Consider the following 14,755-nt stretch of genomic DNA (forward strand, 5'->3'; position numbering starts at 1 on the left):
AACTTAAATATTTAATTGATTTTCTATTTTATAGTAAGAAAATGTGAGAAGAAATATAATAAAGGAAAAGAATGTTAAAAATGTTTGTTGAAAGATTTGATGAATGAATGAGGAAGAAAAATGAGTTCTGTGTTGTTTTTGTATTCTCTGTTGATATCCATAATAGTGAGTAAGTAACGAAATGAATGTGCAAAGATTGTTGAACCGCGAGGAATGGTGGTAGAAGAAGTGTTGGAACACGTCAACGTGTTACGTGCTCTATTCGAACTCATGTATCTGATATGATAATGTAAAAAAATGATCAAAAGTTGAGTGAGGACAGTGGTAGCAGCAAACCAACCTGCAACTGCATCATGCTAAACTTTCACTCTCTCTTCTCCAAATCCAAATCCAAAATCGCCAGCACCGGTTATCTTCTTCGTGCAACCACCACATCACAATGCCTTCACACTCATATTACCACTCTTCACACTCCCAATGCTAACAATTCTCATAATCTATTTTCTCCTCGCTATTCCCTCGCTTTCTCATTCTCTACGCCACCTGCACGTTCCAGTTCTAGGGTTCCGACTTCTCGGACTTTCTGCACCGCCTCGTCCGAGAGGGAAACCATCGAGTATGACGTCGTGATCGTCGGCGCCGGTCCCGCCGGCTTATCGGCGGCGATTCGCCTCAAGCAAATGTGCCGCGAAAGAAACGCCGATTTGACTGTCTGTGTCCTCGACAAAGGTGCCGAAGTCGGTGAGTAGCGTTTGACGTTCTTAATTCATTTTTTTCATTATTTTTTTTTATGTGACTTTATTTCTTGATGTGAATGCGTCTTCGTTGATATTTGCGATTTCTGTGATGTTGCGGTTAGGTGCTCACATTATTTCTGGAAACGTTTTTGAACCTCGCGCACTGAATGAGCTTCTCCCGCAGTGGAAGGAGCAAGAGGTGCGTTCGGTTTGTTTTTAATTGTCGATTGTGTTACGAAGTAGTTTGTAGGTTCTTTGATTGATGATTCGAACTGAGGTTTTGTGTTTTATCTGCTGCAGGCTCCGATCACTACTCCTGTTTCTTCTGACAAGTTTTGGTTTCTGACCAAAGGTAGTGCAATTTCGCTTCCGTCTCCTTTCAGCAACAAAGGCAACTATGTAATAAGGTTTCTATAGTATTCTATTTTCATTCCATACGGCTAGAGGCTATATTTTTTTTGCTTCGTGCTGAATCAATTTTGTGGAATTTTGATTTTTACTCGATTGACTGATGAATCTCCAATTTTGCAACTGTGTTTTTTTTCTCTTTGGAAATTGATGTATAATGGTTTCAAGCTTAATAATGTTTATTCCCTGAAAATAAAATCATTGTTTTAAATTTTTATCGATCAGTTGGTACGTTCCATTAGAAACTAAAATTGCTGGAGAGTGTACTATAGGCATAGCGTAAGGTTGCAAAATTAGAATTTTGAAATGGAGAATATATCTGGAACAGAAACCGTAATCTGTCTTTGATGATGTGAAGTCCTAGAAGAACAACAGATTGTTTTAATTTTCTTTTTTACGTTTTAGTCAATGAATAGTTTTTTCCTTGTTTACTTTCTTTCTAATGTTTTTCTTGTTAATTGAAGAAAAGTTCAAGATTGTTCAATGTTTTTCTTCGCATATCTTTAGGTTTGCAATGTTTTTCTTCACGTATTCCTCCCACTCTGAAGAAGCTTCTTATTTTGAACCATCTGTTACAGCCTAAGTCAGTTAGTACGTTGGATGGGAGCAAAAGCTGAAGAGTTAGGAGTGGAAATATACCCAGGATTTGCTGCTAATGAGGTATTTCTGCTTTTTCTTGGATGTTGTTTGTCCACGTTTGTTGCGGTTTACAAGTATTTTTCCTGGCCAGATATTGTATGATGCAAACGACAAAGTTATTGGTATTGGAACGAATGATATGGGAATTGCAAAAGATGGTTCAAAGAAGGAGAATTTTCAACGTGGTGTCGAGATCAAAGGTTTTCACTTCACATGTTTCTTTCTTTCAGACATATTTGTGATTGTTCCTATCTTTTTTGAGAACGGGAGTGGCAAACTTAGTTGTTGATAGAAACAAGTTTTGGACGCAGTCACTGCATGTGATATCTTAAATATGAAACGAAGCACTGTGCATTTGCTAGATTTCATTGCTCACTCTCCGAGCATATGATTTCTCTGCTTTCCCTTATAAGCTTCACGAACCATACTTATATTCGTAATATCTAATGAGATATATTTATGCCTTTGCAAATGGTTATTTAAATATTTATGCGGTTTACTTGTTAACTGTAAATATTGAATCACATGCAGGCCGCATAACACTTCTGGCTGAGGGATGTCGAGGATCATTGTCAGAGGTTTGAAAATCAAATTTTAGGATTGAACAGATTCAAGTTTTCCTGTCAATTACTGTTTTGATAGCAACATTTTCAATCGTGTTTCTTACAGAAAATAATGAAAAAGTACAACCTAAGAGAGAAGGGAGGTGCAGAACACCAGACTTATGCTTTGGGAATTAAAGAGGTAAAATTTATGTGTTTCATAAAGAAATTCTTAAAAAAATTATCTTCATTTTTTTGTGAAAAACTGCAATCTATCTGGATTGTGCTTATGTGTTTAATACATTAATGAAGAATAATTGATTGCTGACTGTTCTAATAACCAAATATGGTATCTGTTTTCGTTAACCAAATATTATACTCTTAGGTCTGGGAAATTGATGAGGAAAAACATCAGCCTGGTGCTGTAATCCACACTTTGGGATGGCCTTTAGATCATAAAACATATGGAGGATCTTTTCTGTATCACATGAAAGATAATCAGGTAAGACTTTGTTTCCCTGCCCCCTGTGTTCTTAATAAGTATCATCTTATAAGTTATTAAGGAGTCATGTGCATTTATTTTGGCAGACTTTGACTGAACTACAGAAGTTGAACTTCACCCACTAGTTTCTTAATTCATTTTTTCTGACATATATTCATCATTTCAAGAATTTCATTTACTATTGTGACAGATATCCATAGGCCTTGTGGTTGCTTTAAACTATCAAAACCCTTTTTTGAATCCGTATGAGGAATTTCAGGTAATTTTTATCATTCTCATTACATGTTTAAAAAATATTGCCTTCTAGTCTAAGTTACTCGGTATTGGCCTTGGTTCATATTTTTTTTTTTAAATGGAAACATAAAAAGGGAAGGTTAAGGATTTACTTGTTTAAATTTTTCAAAGAACATTTTTATTTTATAAAGGATACTAACAAGTAGCGACTTCAAGAATATGAAATAACTCATTCCCAAAGCACTTGAAGAAAACAGAAAAAGGGAATGAAAAAATATCTTTCTACTGTTAATTTTCAAAACTTTGTACGTTTTGAATGAGATTGATTTTTGAGTATTATATTTGTGAAATGGTTTTAAAAAATGTTTCAAAACTGCAAAAAATAAGCAAAAAAGTTTCTTCCCTCGTCCCCAGCAATTAGGTGGGTAGACTTTATTATTATGTATAATCTGACAAGCCAAATTAACAATTATGTTTTGGTTCTTTTTGTGAAACTTTTACTGGTTTGTTGTTTTGATACAATATCTGTTTAAGAATATGTGAAGTTACATACAATTGCTGAATCCCTGATCCCTACACTTGTTTAATTATTTTCTTTGACCCTTCCTTCTCTCTCCCCTTTTGTTTCTCTTGGTTCACTAGAAACTTAAGCATCATCCTGCAATTAAACCATTTCTGGAAGGCGGAACAGTTATTCAGTATGGAGCTCGCACCTTAAATGAAGGTGGTTTTCAGGTACATCAATAATAACTGTCCCTTTTCTTATATGCAGTAAACAGGAAAATAAAAGAATGTAGAGAAAAATTATCTTTGTACCACATGTTGCCAGACTCATGACATGTTGCGCCAGTGCTACAGATGTACTAGCAAAAATGAAGCGTGGGTAATGAATACTCCTAACTTCTAAGATTTCACTTGTAAAATTGCATAGTATATGGTGGAAGATTAAGAAGTTAAGATTGGAAAGATCCTTGGGTAAACGCAAAACAGGATTGAACATTACAATTTACAACACAACAAAGTTTAAATTGTCCAAGAGACATCCAAGTACTTCTGAAGTGTTTCACTGTGTCTGACCCCAACAGCGGTCTTTGTTTAAATGGTTGTGTTGTGCTTCATTGTCTTGGGCAATGTATCTACTTGTTGTTACAATGATGTAAGGGTCGGTTAATGTCTTTGTTGTTGACAATGATGTTTTACACCCATGAAGAGATAGCTTTTATAGAAGGGAGGCTAGTTCACTGTTTATTATCTTATTGGTTGGTTGATTAACTATTATTTGCTGCAGTATATTATTTCTTTACTCATTCCACATTATACAGATATAAATGTGATTATAGTTAAATTTCAGTCTATCCCATATCCAGTTTTCCCTGGAGGAGCAATTATTGGATGTTCGGCTGGCTTCATGAATGTGCCTAAGATAAAGGGAACTCACACAGCAATGAAATCAGGTAGGGGCTCACTCCCTTTTACTGGGTGATTTTTCAGCATATTACTAATTAATATTTTTCTACTGAAGTTAATTTTGTAGTTTTGGTTAAAGGAGTCTCGCATTACAGTTAATGTTTCAGAATTTCAATGATCATAATATATAGGGATATTCATGATTTCAAGAAATTAATCAGTACTTGACATGGATGTAAAATCTTGATCTGCAATTTTAAGGATTTAACACATTTTTAGAGCCATCTTGGTTATTGCATTTGTTAAGTGATCCCATCAATTCATTCTTAATCATTATCTCCATATGACATGATAATAGCAATGTTTCATAGTTAATAATACATGTATTTAATACATCTTTTTTGTAGGAATGCTTGCAGCCGAAGTTACATTTAGTGCACTTAATGAAGGCGTAGATATGGATACATATTGGGATTCTTTGAGGAATTCATGGATTTGGGAAGAATTACATAAATCTCGGAACTATCGGCCGGTTAGTGAAGCAATTCGTTGCCATTTTCGTTTTTATTTTCTTTTTTGTCTCTCCCTTACATCCTTGGTGAAGGTTACCGAAAAATTCCATTTTATGGTGATTTTCTCTTTCATTTGGAAACCTTGAGCTGATAAACTAATATTAGATGGCTATGTATCAGTTTGCTAACATCTAGAGTACATTATACCATTATAAATGTAAGATTGCTGTAAAATAACGATATTAATTCTCATAGCAAAAATTAGATGAATTACAGTTCTATTTGAACTGAGTATACCTGGATTTCCAGTCAGGATCCCATGCAAAAATCCCGAAAAATCGTGGATTTCTTCTTCTAATAAACCAGGAAAATCTGACCCTAATTATTAGTCAAATGGAAAAATTCAAATATATATTGTAATGTTATAACTTATTTTCGTTACCAACAATATCAATTTTACATTTTCATTAATTTTTAAAATATTTTTAATTTAATATTTTGTATTTCATAAAATATCATACAAAGGAATTAGATATTTATAATCTTAATTTCGGTTTTTGGTACTTTAAAGTTATTTTTTACAAAGATATGATTTAATTACAAAATACGTATTAGTTTGATTTTAAAATAATAATGATAGTAAAAGTGAAAACTAAATCTGAGATAAAGTATTGTCTGTGTATAATAGAGAGGAGATTTGCAGAAGGCGGGAATGTTATTTTTGTAAGAACTGACACAGGCTTGCTAATGGTTTTTAAGAAAGGCAAAAATATCATGAAAATCTGAAAGAAGTAAAATGCATTATCATATGAAAAGTCATTTATGCTCTTAACATAGGCGGCAAAAGAGTAGGGTTCTCATGAGACTTACTTTATGTATAAAGATTAAAAAATCCTTAAAAGTATTACTTTCCAAAATTCTAAATTAATAATACAATGATCAATGCATGATTATTATTATTAATCCCACTTAGTTTTCTTAATTCATTTGTTGATATAGAAATTATGATATATTTTAGATTGTTTACTTGTTGCCCTTATAATTATATATTTCATTGTAGGCCTTTGAATACGGGCTTATTCCAGGATTGGCCTTAAGTGGTCTGGAACAGTAAGATCTAACTTTTCTCAAGTGTTCTGTCCTCGCCATTTAACACTGTAGACTAGTCTTTTCTACAATTCTTTTATCATCTTGAGAATTCACCTACCTTGTGTTATTCCTCTCAGTTACATATTCAAGGGGAGGCACTCATTTACTTTGAAGCATGGTAAACCTGATCATGAAGCTACAAATGTAAGAAACATTTTTCAAGGAATTAGGTGTACACATAAAAAAAAATAGTGTAGTTTTACTTATTTTCTTTTGAAAAGTGATTATATTATAATGCAATTGGTGATTGTTATTCACATCTTAAATTATGCATGATAATTACATAGTTGGAGTAAGATTTCATTCCTTATTTAGATATTCTGGATGGAATAAAAGGGCATGGTTCTTTGGTAGTGTGAAATACATCCCATTATTTGTTATGAATGGTTGGAGAAGAATGACATAATTTTCAAGGATTTTTTTTCCCTGTTACCTCTTATATGTTATAAAGCGTTTTCTTTTTGTTCCATCGAAAAGGTTTTTTTAGAAGTCTTTCTTTATTGAATATGCAAATATTAGTGACCTTTGCTTATTCTATTTGTTTTTCTTGTTCGTACATTTTGTTGTCTAATAATAACAAATATAGCAATTAGCATGTCAGGGTAATATATTTATATATCTTTTGTCATTTATGCAGGCTGCTCGGTTTCATTCTCCTATTCACTATCCAAAGGCTGATGGTGTCTTGTCCTTTGATGTACCTTCGTCTCTGCACAGGTTTTCGAAGACTCACTCCTTTCCGTTGCTTACTGTTGAGAGTTGAAACAAACAATAATTTTTAATTAGAACTAAACCAGAGGAAGGTAGCAAGGCTGTTTTGATGTTAGTTTCTAAAATAGACAGTTACATGGTTGAATTTCTGATCTTGTACCAGAATAATACATTATTAAAAGAAATTAACAAAAGGAGAGAACATAGTGAGAGTGGCATTCAAATAGTTAATTTATATAGCTAAATACACTTAATATCCTTTTTAAAAAAAAACACTTAATCCTTTATAATACTATTTCTATTTTTTCTTATAGAAATAGGTTTCTATTTCTTCTTCCACCTCATCCTATAAGAAAGTGCTAACTTTCTGCCCATTTATGAATCGGCTTGATACTCGAGTTGGGTGATATCTTCTTCTATTACAATGTTATCCAGTTAAAGTTAGAGGGTAAACTCAACTGTGTAAGAACCACTTTAGTTATATAAGATGGCATGGCACTTCATTTTATATTGTGAATGAAAAATAAAATCAATGTTCATGGATTTATATAGTAATAATTTGTGTCAACTCTGTTTAAGGCCTTAAATGATGGCGGAAATTATTGATTTATTAGTCAACAAATAAAGTTTGTAGTTCATTTTTTTGCTTTATAGGCATTTATATTTAGTTTGTTCACAGGAGCAACACAAATCATGAGCATGATCAACCTCCTCATCTTCGTTTGAGAGACCCGAAGAGTCCCGAGCTTATAAATTTACCAGTGTATGCTGCACCTGAATCGAGATATTGTCCTGCACGAGTATACGAGTAATGCCTATTTACTAAAGCTTGGTTTCTGAAAGAATTTTCAGTTTTTTAATCATTTTTTCATACTCATTTATTTTTCCCAATTACAGATATGCTGCCGATGAGAAGAATCAGATGAAATTGCAAATTAATGCACAAAATTGCTTACATTGCAAGGTAAACTTTTAAACCAATTTCGTTGATTGCTTGAATTTAGTGATTAGTATTATATGCTCAAGAAGATATAGCACTAAATAGTTGAGAAATAGTACTAGATTTACATAACTTATTTCTGTTGTGTATACATCTAAACTTGCATATATTATCAAACAATTAACAAATATTCTAAATGTGACTTTTTACCACTGCATGTGTTCATAGCCTTTTAATAATTTTATTATAATATTATATTTCTGTGTTGGAATTCTAGTTTAAAATAGTAAACGTGAGTTTGTAACAATTTGTTTTGTTTTTTCTTTCATTGGAGAGAATTTGTTCCTGTTTATAAATAAAGGACAGTGTAAAAAAAGTTAACGTCAGTGCATTCTGGTTAAATCCTTTTCTTTTTCTGCTTATTTGTGATTTTAGAATTCCCTGGTGAAGTTGACATACAAACTTGTTTGTGAACTTAAATATTAAATAGCATTTGTTTTGAACAATGGTTATTATTATCATATAGTCAGCCGCTCATGAAGTATTTGTTTGTTTTACAATCAGTTTCATAATGGAGAAATTATGTCCTCGTATAAATACCTAAAATTACCATTACGATTCGATGGCTTGCTTATTTAATAATGTTATACCCATACTTTGAGGGTTGAGTTTTCCAATGTATAATCTGCTTTATTTTGTATTTCTTTTGATTGTGTTTTACTATTCTGGATAAATATGGTATCTTCACCACGGATATGACTATTAATAGGATTTGCTGTAAAAGGGGAGAAATTGTAGTTGTTAACAACAGTTGTAGCTTAACGGAGTTGAAGTCTATGTTGTATGACCTGTGTCTATTTATTATGTGTATACTTCGATGAGATCTGGCAGGTTTTAACCTTTTTAGATATACGTTTAGGTGTTTATCTTTGTATCCTACACGGTTTAATTCAGATCTTTAATATACAGGCTTGTGACATCAAAGATCCAAAGCAAAACATTGAGTGGACAGTGCCTGAAGGAGGTGGAGGTCCAGGATACTCAGTCATGTAGATCAACAATGTAGTCATCCCATGCGTTTCTGTTTTATTCACTATATTTATGTCCTCCCCCAAAAGTTGGAAGGTACACATTAAACGAATATTTGCAGCAATAAAATGAATTAGATCGTTAAATTATTCTATTAAATTGTTTTCTCTGGAGTATTTTTCATCCTTAAATATGCGATTATCCTTGCCGTCATTTGTTTTAGGGCACGTAGCTGCGTGTTTTCAGTTTCACTTGGCAGCTATTTCATCAAAGTCTTTTTCACAATCGTTCCTTAAATTATTAACGCTCAATTACCCTTTTTAATTTAGCATATGTTCCCACTTAATGTATTTTTGCAACTTGAACATTTTCATTTGGACCAAGAATCACTCTTTTTCTTAATAAAGGCACTAATTTAATTTAAATTTTAAACATTTTAAAAATTTCATGATGACTAAACAATTCAAGTGATGAAAAAAGCAAACAGTTTAACCTGTGATTTCCATATCAAGCATCAAGCAAACTAATTGTATAACCATTCGATTTTCGTAACTCTAACTTGAACAGTACAAGTAAGTTGCCATTCATCTTTGACGGCTCAAATTCCAAATTTATGTTAAAGATAGCTGTTGAGAATCGTGATTGTTGTTGTAGGCACTTTATTAGCAGCTATTATTCTCAAGTTAGGTTGCAAAAGAACATTACTCTTCCTTGTGTGCAAATCCTCTCATTCAGGGGAAAGCTGTTTCTTTACACTGGATATATGTTTATCGCGAAGCCTGCGAATGGTAACACTGTTGGTTTCCCTAATGGATTTTAGTAGGGTTTAGGCCCCCTTTGTTTCAACAAATGATTATTTACGACCTCTTTTAGTTACTTCCTTCACAGGAAGCCAGAAATGGAGCTTCAAATGAACATTCGAAATCTCCTTAGTACCTCCGGTGACAAGTTGGTCTACAAGAAGACAATTCCTCAGGACAACCTGCACCAACTTTCTCAACAATACAGAAGTTAGCCTATTTTGATGTAGTTGTACGCCACAGGAACTGACAGCAGACTGGACCACATGAACCTTACCTACCCCTCTATATCCATAGAAATTAACCAAGTATCAATGAATTTTAGTGTTACACAATAGCAAAGATGCAAACGTATTATTCTCAATCCCTAACTAGGACCATTTGTACTGTTTAAGAATGAAAAAATGACAGCCCATTATCTAACTCACTAGGACACAAGACAAGGGGGAATCTACCAAGGCAACAGAACAGAAAAGACAATAAACAGTCTAAATTCTCAACAGTCCTTAACTCCTGAAGGATTTACATCTGACAACGCATTGTCTTTGGGACATAGAGTAGGTGAAGCTTCTCTCATTTTCAAGTCGGTTGATTGTTGTTGCTGCTGCTGTTGTTGCTGTTGCTGCTGTTGCTGCTGCTGTTGCTGTTGTTGTTGCTGTTGCTGCTGTTGTTGCAGCATTTGTTGTTGCTGAAGCTGCTGAAACTGATGCTGCTTCTGAGGATGAATTTGGAGTTGTTGAAACTGCTGTGCAGCTAAAAGGGTGTGCATGGCATGATTATTAGGATAGAATTGCTGCCCCCCTCCATAAGAGGGAAAGTTCAGCATAGGTCCTCCTCCATTAGGTGGCATAGCTTGTCCAGTCAGTATTTTCAAATGCTGAATTTCCTCTTTTAATGCGTCATTTAGTGCTACAAGAAAAAGATTCAATTAATTTTCTTAATATTAGAGATAAACAAGATAAAGATTCCGTATGCTCAAAACTTACATATCAAATTTCACGCAAGACAGTAAGTTTCACCTTTAATCATACAGGGAACCACAAACCCAACAACAAAACTTAGATGCCAGCTATACACTAAAATGCAATTTCATCCAAGACAAGTATATGTATTAATCCACTGCAAGTAAGATATTACATACAAAGATCATATTGTTTCATAAAGTTTACCAACAGATATTTTCAATGATCATATTGTTAAATTTAAGATCAGCACTAGCTTTAGAAAAATTTACAATTGTATGATCTTACCATCTTGCAAGTGAACTTGTTGCTCCATGGTTTGTAACCGCAGCTTCAGTTCACTGTTCTCAGAATTCAAGCCATTTGTATCCCTCTGCTCATAATCAACAATGATGTGTAAATGATAATCCTCCCAATAGATTTTCAATTGGAATGTGAAATGGTAATACAGTAGTAAATCACGGTACCTGCAAGAGACTTAATTGTGCAGACAAAGATGTTGCTTCCGTTTGCAATGTTTGTACCTTCCTTTCAAGTTCAGCAATGTACCGCATCTTCCTCTCTTTTGAACGCGCAGCAGACTGTCTATTTGCCCATATCCTGATACACATTTAAAAGCAGTGTTTGCATGTTTGTCATTCCATTTTTCAGGTGCAAGAGATAATACAAAATAGGTCCATTCAGACAACCAGATATGTCAATTTACAACTAAAGGAATATGAGCAGACTCTGCATATATGCCCTCAAGGGGTGTTAGTGTGGCCCACTGGACAGAGGATCGAAAGGGCCAAAAATGGGACATTTTAAACAGAGTAGTCATGATCCAAAATACAATTTTAGAAAGTAACGTACTGTGCCAGTACTTCCAAAACATGGTCTTCTGTATAGCAGATTAGAGATATGCCAACAGGATAGACTCAAACAAACTGACACCTTTAAGCCTTCCCATCTTTCACTATTTCCTCTGATATATTGAGTTTAACAGTGCCCACCAGCTATTATGCATGTTTCACACAAAGAGAAATGATAACTAACTAGATACATAATGTCATTCTTCAAAAGACAAATGCACATAAATATCAATCAGACAATCACAAAGGATCGAAATATACAGCAATTAATAGTTTATTCGTGAAAAGACCTTGGCTACTCTTATAAAGTGTGAAAGTGAACGAACTTCCAAAGATGAATAAAGTCATTTGTTGTGATTGTGAGAAATATATGTATAAATAATAAAAAATGAACTTAAAACCTCAAGCATAGATTTTCTAATCAACAATTGTAACTACTGCCTCTTATCTTCTAAAAGTACACATCTCTAACTTTAGAAAAATTTATTGTCCTGGTTAAAAAATTCCTGTACATCATCTCATTCTAGCATGTTATATAAAAGAAAACTTTTTAAATCCCAAGTTCCTATTTTATCCAAAGCAGCATTAACTAGAAAAACAAAACTTAGCTGCAGTACCATAAATACTATTTTGTGTTGTTCTCCCATCAACAATGGAGTTTCACCTCACTAATCTGGGTAATAAAGTATTCCCTTAAATGTGAGTTCATATTACCGAGGTACCACCCTATGGTTCTGCATCTAAGTTTAGCCCTAACAAGAAATGAGGTAACAAAAATGCAAGGGATTCGAGAATGGGTGTGCTAAACATGATGTTTACAATTGATTAATCACCCAACATATGAACAAGAAATAATGCACCAAGAAATTGTAAGACGTACCTTTTCGCACGTTTGGGGTCAATCAAGGCAAGCTCAGCAAGCTTAGCAGCTGACATTGCCTTTTTGGAATCTGCCGCAGACAAGTCTTCGGAACCAGAAACCAGCATCTCAGGCTTTATGGTAGTTGATCCATCCATGGATTGACTATGCTGATGTCTAACTCTGGGCCGTTCATGAGTACCAACAGCAATATTCTCGGCAGAAGAGGTGGGTGCCCCTGATGCTGAACCCGACGCTCCCATTGCGCTAGACGGTTCGCCCATTTGAAACGTTGACGTCGCCGACGACGAATTGAACTTATCCATATCAAGGTACATGGACAGCAAGTCCTCCTCGGCGTCATCGGAGAAGGAAGGCCCATCGACACCTCCCACCACACCAAGGTCACTGTCAAAGCTAATATCATCCGGTAGGGTAAGAATCTCGGAATGAGCACGCCTATGACCTCTATTTCTCGGCGGATTATCGGGCATTCTGCTAATATCATGACTAAACCCACTAGACTCCGGCGCGGAAATTCCCGGAGCCAGTGGCGGATACGACGACGACGGTGGCTCAGATTTCACACTAAACACAGTTCCGGTGGGCGAGAAACCCGAATAACGCCCCGAGGGAGGTGGCAAACCTCCACCGTGACCTAGAGATTTGTCCTTATCCATGCAGACAGAATCCTTAATCTTAATCCGTCTAATCCACTACTCCAAAACCCTAGCTAGCAATATCTAATTAGAGAAGAAAAGAAAGAAAAATGAAAACGGCGAATTCAATTAAACAAACAAGTTTGAAGTTAACGAGGAAATGCAGGGTGGTACCTTTAGGCGAAGATGGTGGAAGATCGGAAGAAGCAGAAACGGTGAAAGTGAAAACCCTAAGAGATCTGTGAGAGAGAAAGAGAGAAAGAGAGAGAACGAAAGCGAAGCTTCCAGCTCAAGACATTAGACATTAAGGCATTGGACAATACATTACATATACTCTCTCATACACTAATATTTAATAAATAAATGTCGGAATGTAATCAGATTAAATAATAAATAAATAAAACTCTCTCTCTACCCTATTAAAATTATATAATTTTGTTAAAACTATATTAATAATAATAAAATTTTCAAATATAGTCTCACGATATTCAAGTCGAGATCATAATCAGTTATATATTTCTTATTTCTTCCAACATTTTTTAAAGATAAAACTATTATAAAACACTCAACTTTAATTTGAAAATTACCTTATCATAATTAACATTTTAATTGTTTAGATGTGATTCAAATTTTTATTATATAATTTATTATGTCGTTGTAAGTCTAGTATTTTATTTGGAGTGTGTAATAATGGGATACTAATTTAAAAGCAACTTAACAATGTGTTATATAATTTGAAAATCAATTTTGGAATTTTCTTTCTATGAAAATATCTAGCCCTAATTTTGGAACTTTTTATAAAAATTTATAGGACTTGAGAAAATAGAATTAGTTGAAATTCTATCTGAGTTGCTTCCTCTGGTATTAGGATTATTTTATTTTTTTTCTCTTTTCCTTTCCCGATTTACCCTTTTTTTGTTCTCTTCCGACCACTTTTTCTCTGCGTTCGCCATAAGTTCAGGTTCACTTTGGTGTTCCCACTGCAATCTTGAGTTCCAAATGATGATCAGTGGCTTCAATGAAAGTGGAGCAGAAGGCAGAAGCAGTGAACCTATAAAGCAACCAACTTTCTCCCAACCACCTTGTTTCATTGGAGACCAAACCCATTAATATTTTCTCATGCTTGAAACCGTCACACTTTAATGGATGAAGAAGAAAGGACTTCCATATCTATGTGTTTATTAATCTTCTGCATTGGGTCTTTTTATGACGATATGGTGATTGAAATTGGATATGTGGTTGTTTCTTTGGTGCTTGGTGTTTAAAAATTTTAGAATACTAATGTATTTTTTTTAAATGGTATTAGAATCGTATTAGAATTATAAAAATTCAATAAATATTTTTTTAATTAAACATACATAAGTATCCAATTAGTATAATATTCGACACAATCACATAATTTAAAATATGTCTAAACCTCGCAAGTTAAAAAAACATTTTGGCCAAAGAATAAATCGTGTTTCCCAACGTGGGATATTTGCTCCCCTTTCCCACCCTAGTCTCATGTTCTCTTGTTCATTAAAATATCCAATCAAAATATCTATATAGAGACACATACACACTGAAGACCAATTATCCTGATAGTTTAAGGTTTTTAAGGTCACGTTACCAATATTGTAAATCAATTACTGTAGCAATTGAAGTAATGTTATCCATACAGTTCATCTTCCATTTAAGGAGGCTCTCGTTATGTTAAGAGACATCCTTCAAGTTCAAATAGAATACAGAGATAGAGAAAGTTTTAAAGGGAAAGGGCTCTGAGATAGTTCTGTGTAAGTTTTTCTTTTTAATAAAATATCTTTCTCCATTTAAAT

General features: G+C 34.0%; 2 protein-coding genes across 5 annotated transcripts; one reads left to right on the forward strand and one right to left on the reverse strand.

The window, feature by feature from the left end:
* Positions 1-43: 43 nt before the first annotated feature.
* Positions 44-8,969, forward strand: ETFQO (electron-transfer flavoprotein:ubiquinone oxidoreductase). 4 transcript variants are annotated; one of them, XM_068644474.2, is made up of 18 exons: positions 44-741; positions 860-936; positions 1,038-1,144; positions 1,724-1,805; positions 1,876-1,984; positions 2,316-2,362; positions 2,454-2,528; positions 2,712-2,828; positions 3,019-3,087; positions 3,705-3,797; positions 4,414-4,516; positions 4,877-5,001; positions 6,042-6,091; positions 6,208-6,274; positions 6,768-6,847; positions 7,521-7,649; positions 7,739-7,805; positions 8,751-8,969. In XM_068644474.2, exons 1-18 carry the CDS (start codon positions 354-356, stop codon positions 8,832-8,834), a joined length of 1,869 nt encoding a protein of 622 aa, XP_068500575.2. In that variant the 5' UTR covers positions 44-353; the 3' UTR covers positions 8,835-8,969. The 4 variants fall into 4 exon arrangements, 2 of the variants coding, with proteins under 2 accessions (XP_068500575.2, XP_090158220.1); XR_016520830.1 differs by having other exon boundaries at positions 130-741; positions 4,403-4,516; XR_016520831.1 differs by having other exon boundaries at positions 130-741; positions 4,430-4,516.
* An 899-nt stretch (positions 8,970-9,868) lies between these two features.
* On the reverse strand, positions 9,869-13,295 carry LOC137835800 (Basic-leucine zipper (bZIP) transcription factor family protein). Its single transcript, XM_068644475.2, has 5 exons — positions 13,116-13,295; positions 12,304-13,025; positions 11,040-11,172; positions 10,861-10,945; positions 9,869-10,519 (listed from the first exon to the last, which is right to left on the reverse strand). Exons 2-5 carry the CDS (start codon positions 12,960-12,962, stop codon positions 10,107-10,109), a joined length of 1,290 nt encoding a protein of 429 aa, XP_068500576.2. The 5' UTR covers positions 12,963-13,025; positions 13,116-13,295; the 3' UTR covers positions 9,869-10,106.
* Between the last annotated feature and the right edge of the window lie 1,460 nt (positions 13,296-14,755).

Source organism: Phaseolus vulgaris, chromosome 5 (assembly GCF_051622355.1).
Source record: "Phaseolus vulgaris cultivar YP4 chromosome 5, ASM5162235v1, whole genome shotgun sequence".
Lineage (NCBI taxonomy): Eukaryota > Viridiplantae > Streptophyta > Magnoliopsida > Fabales > Fabaceae > Phaseolus > Phaseolus vulgaris.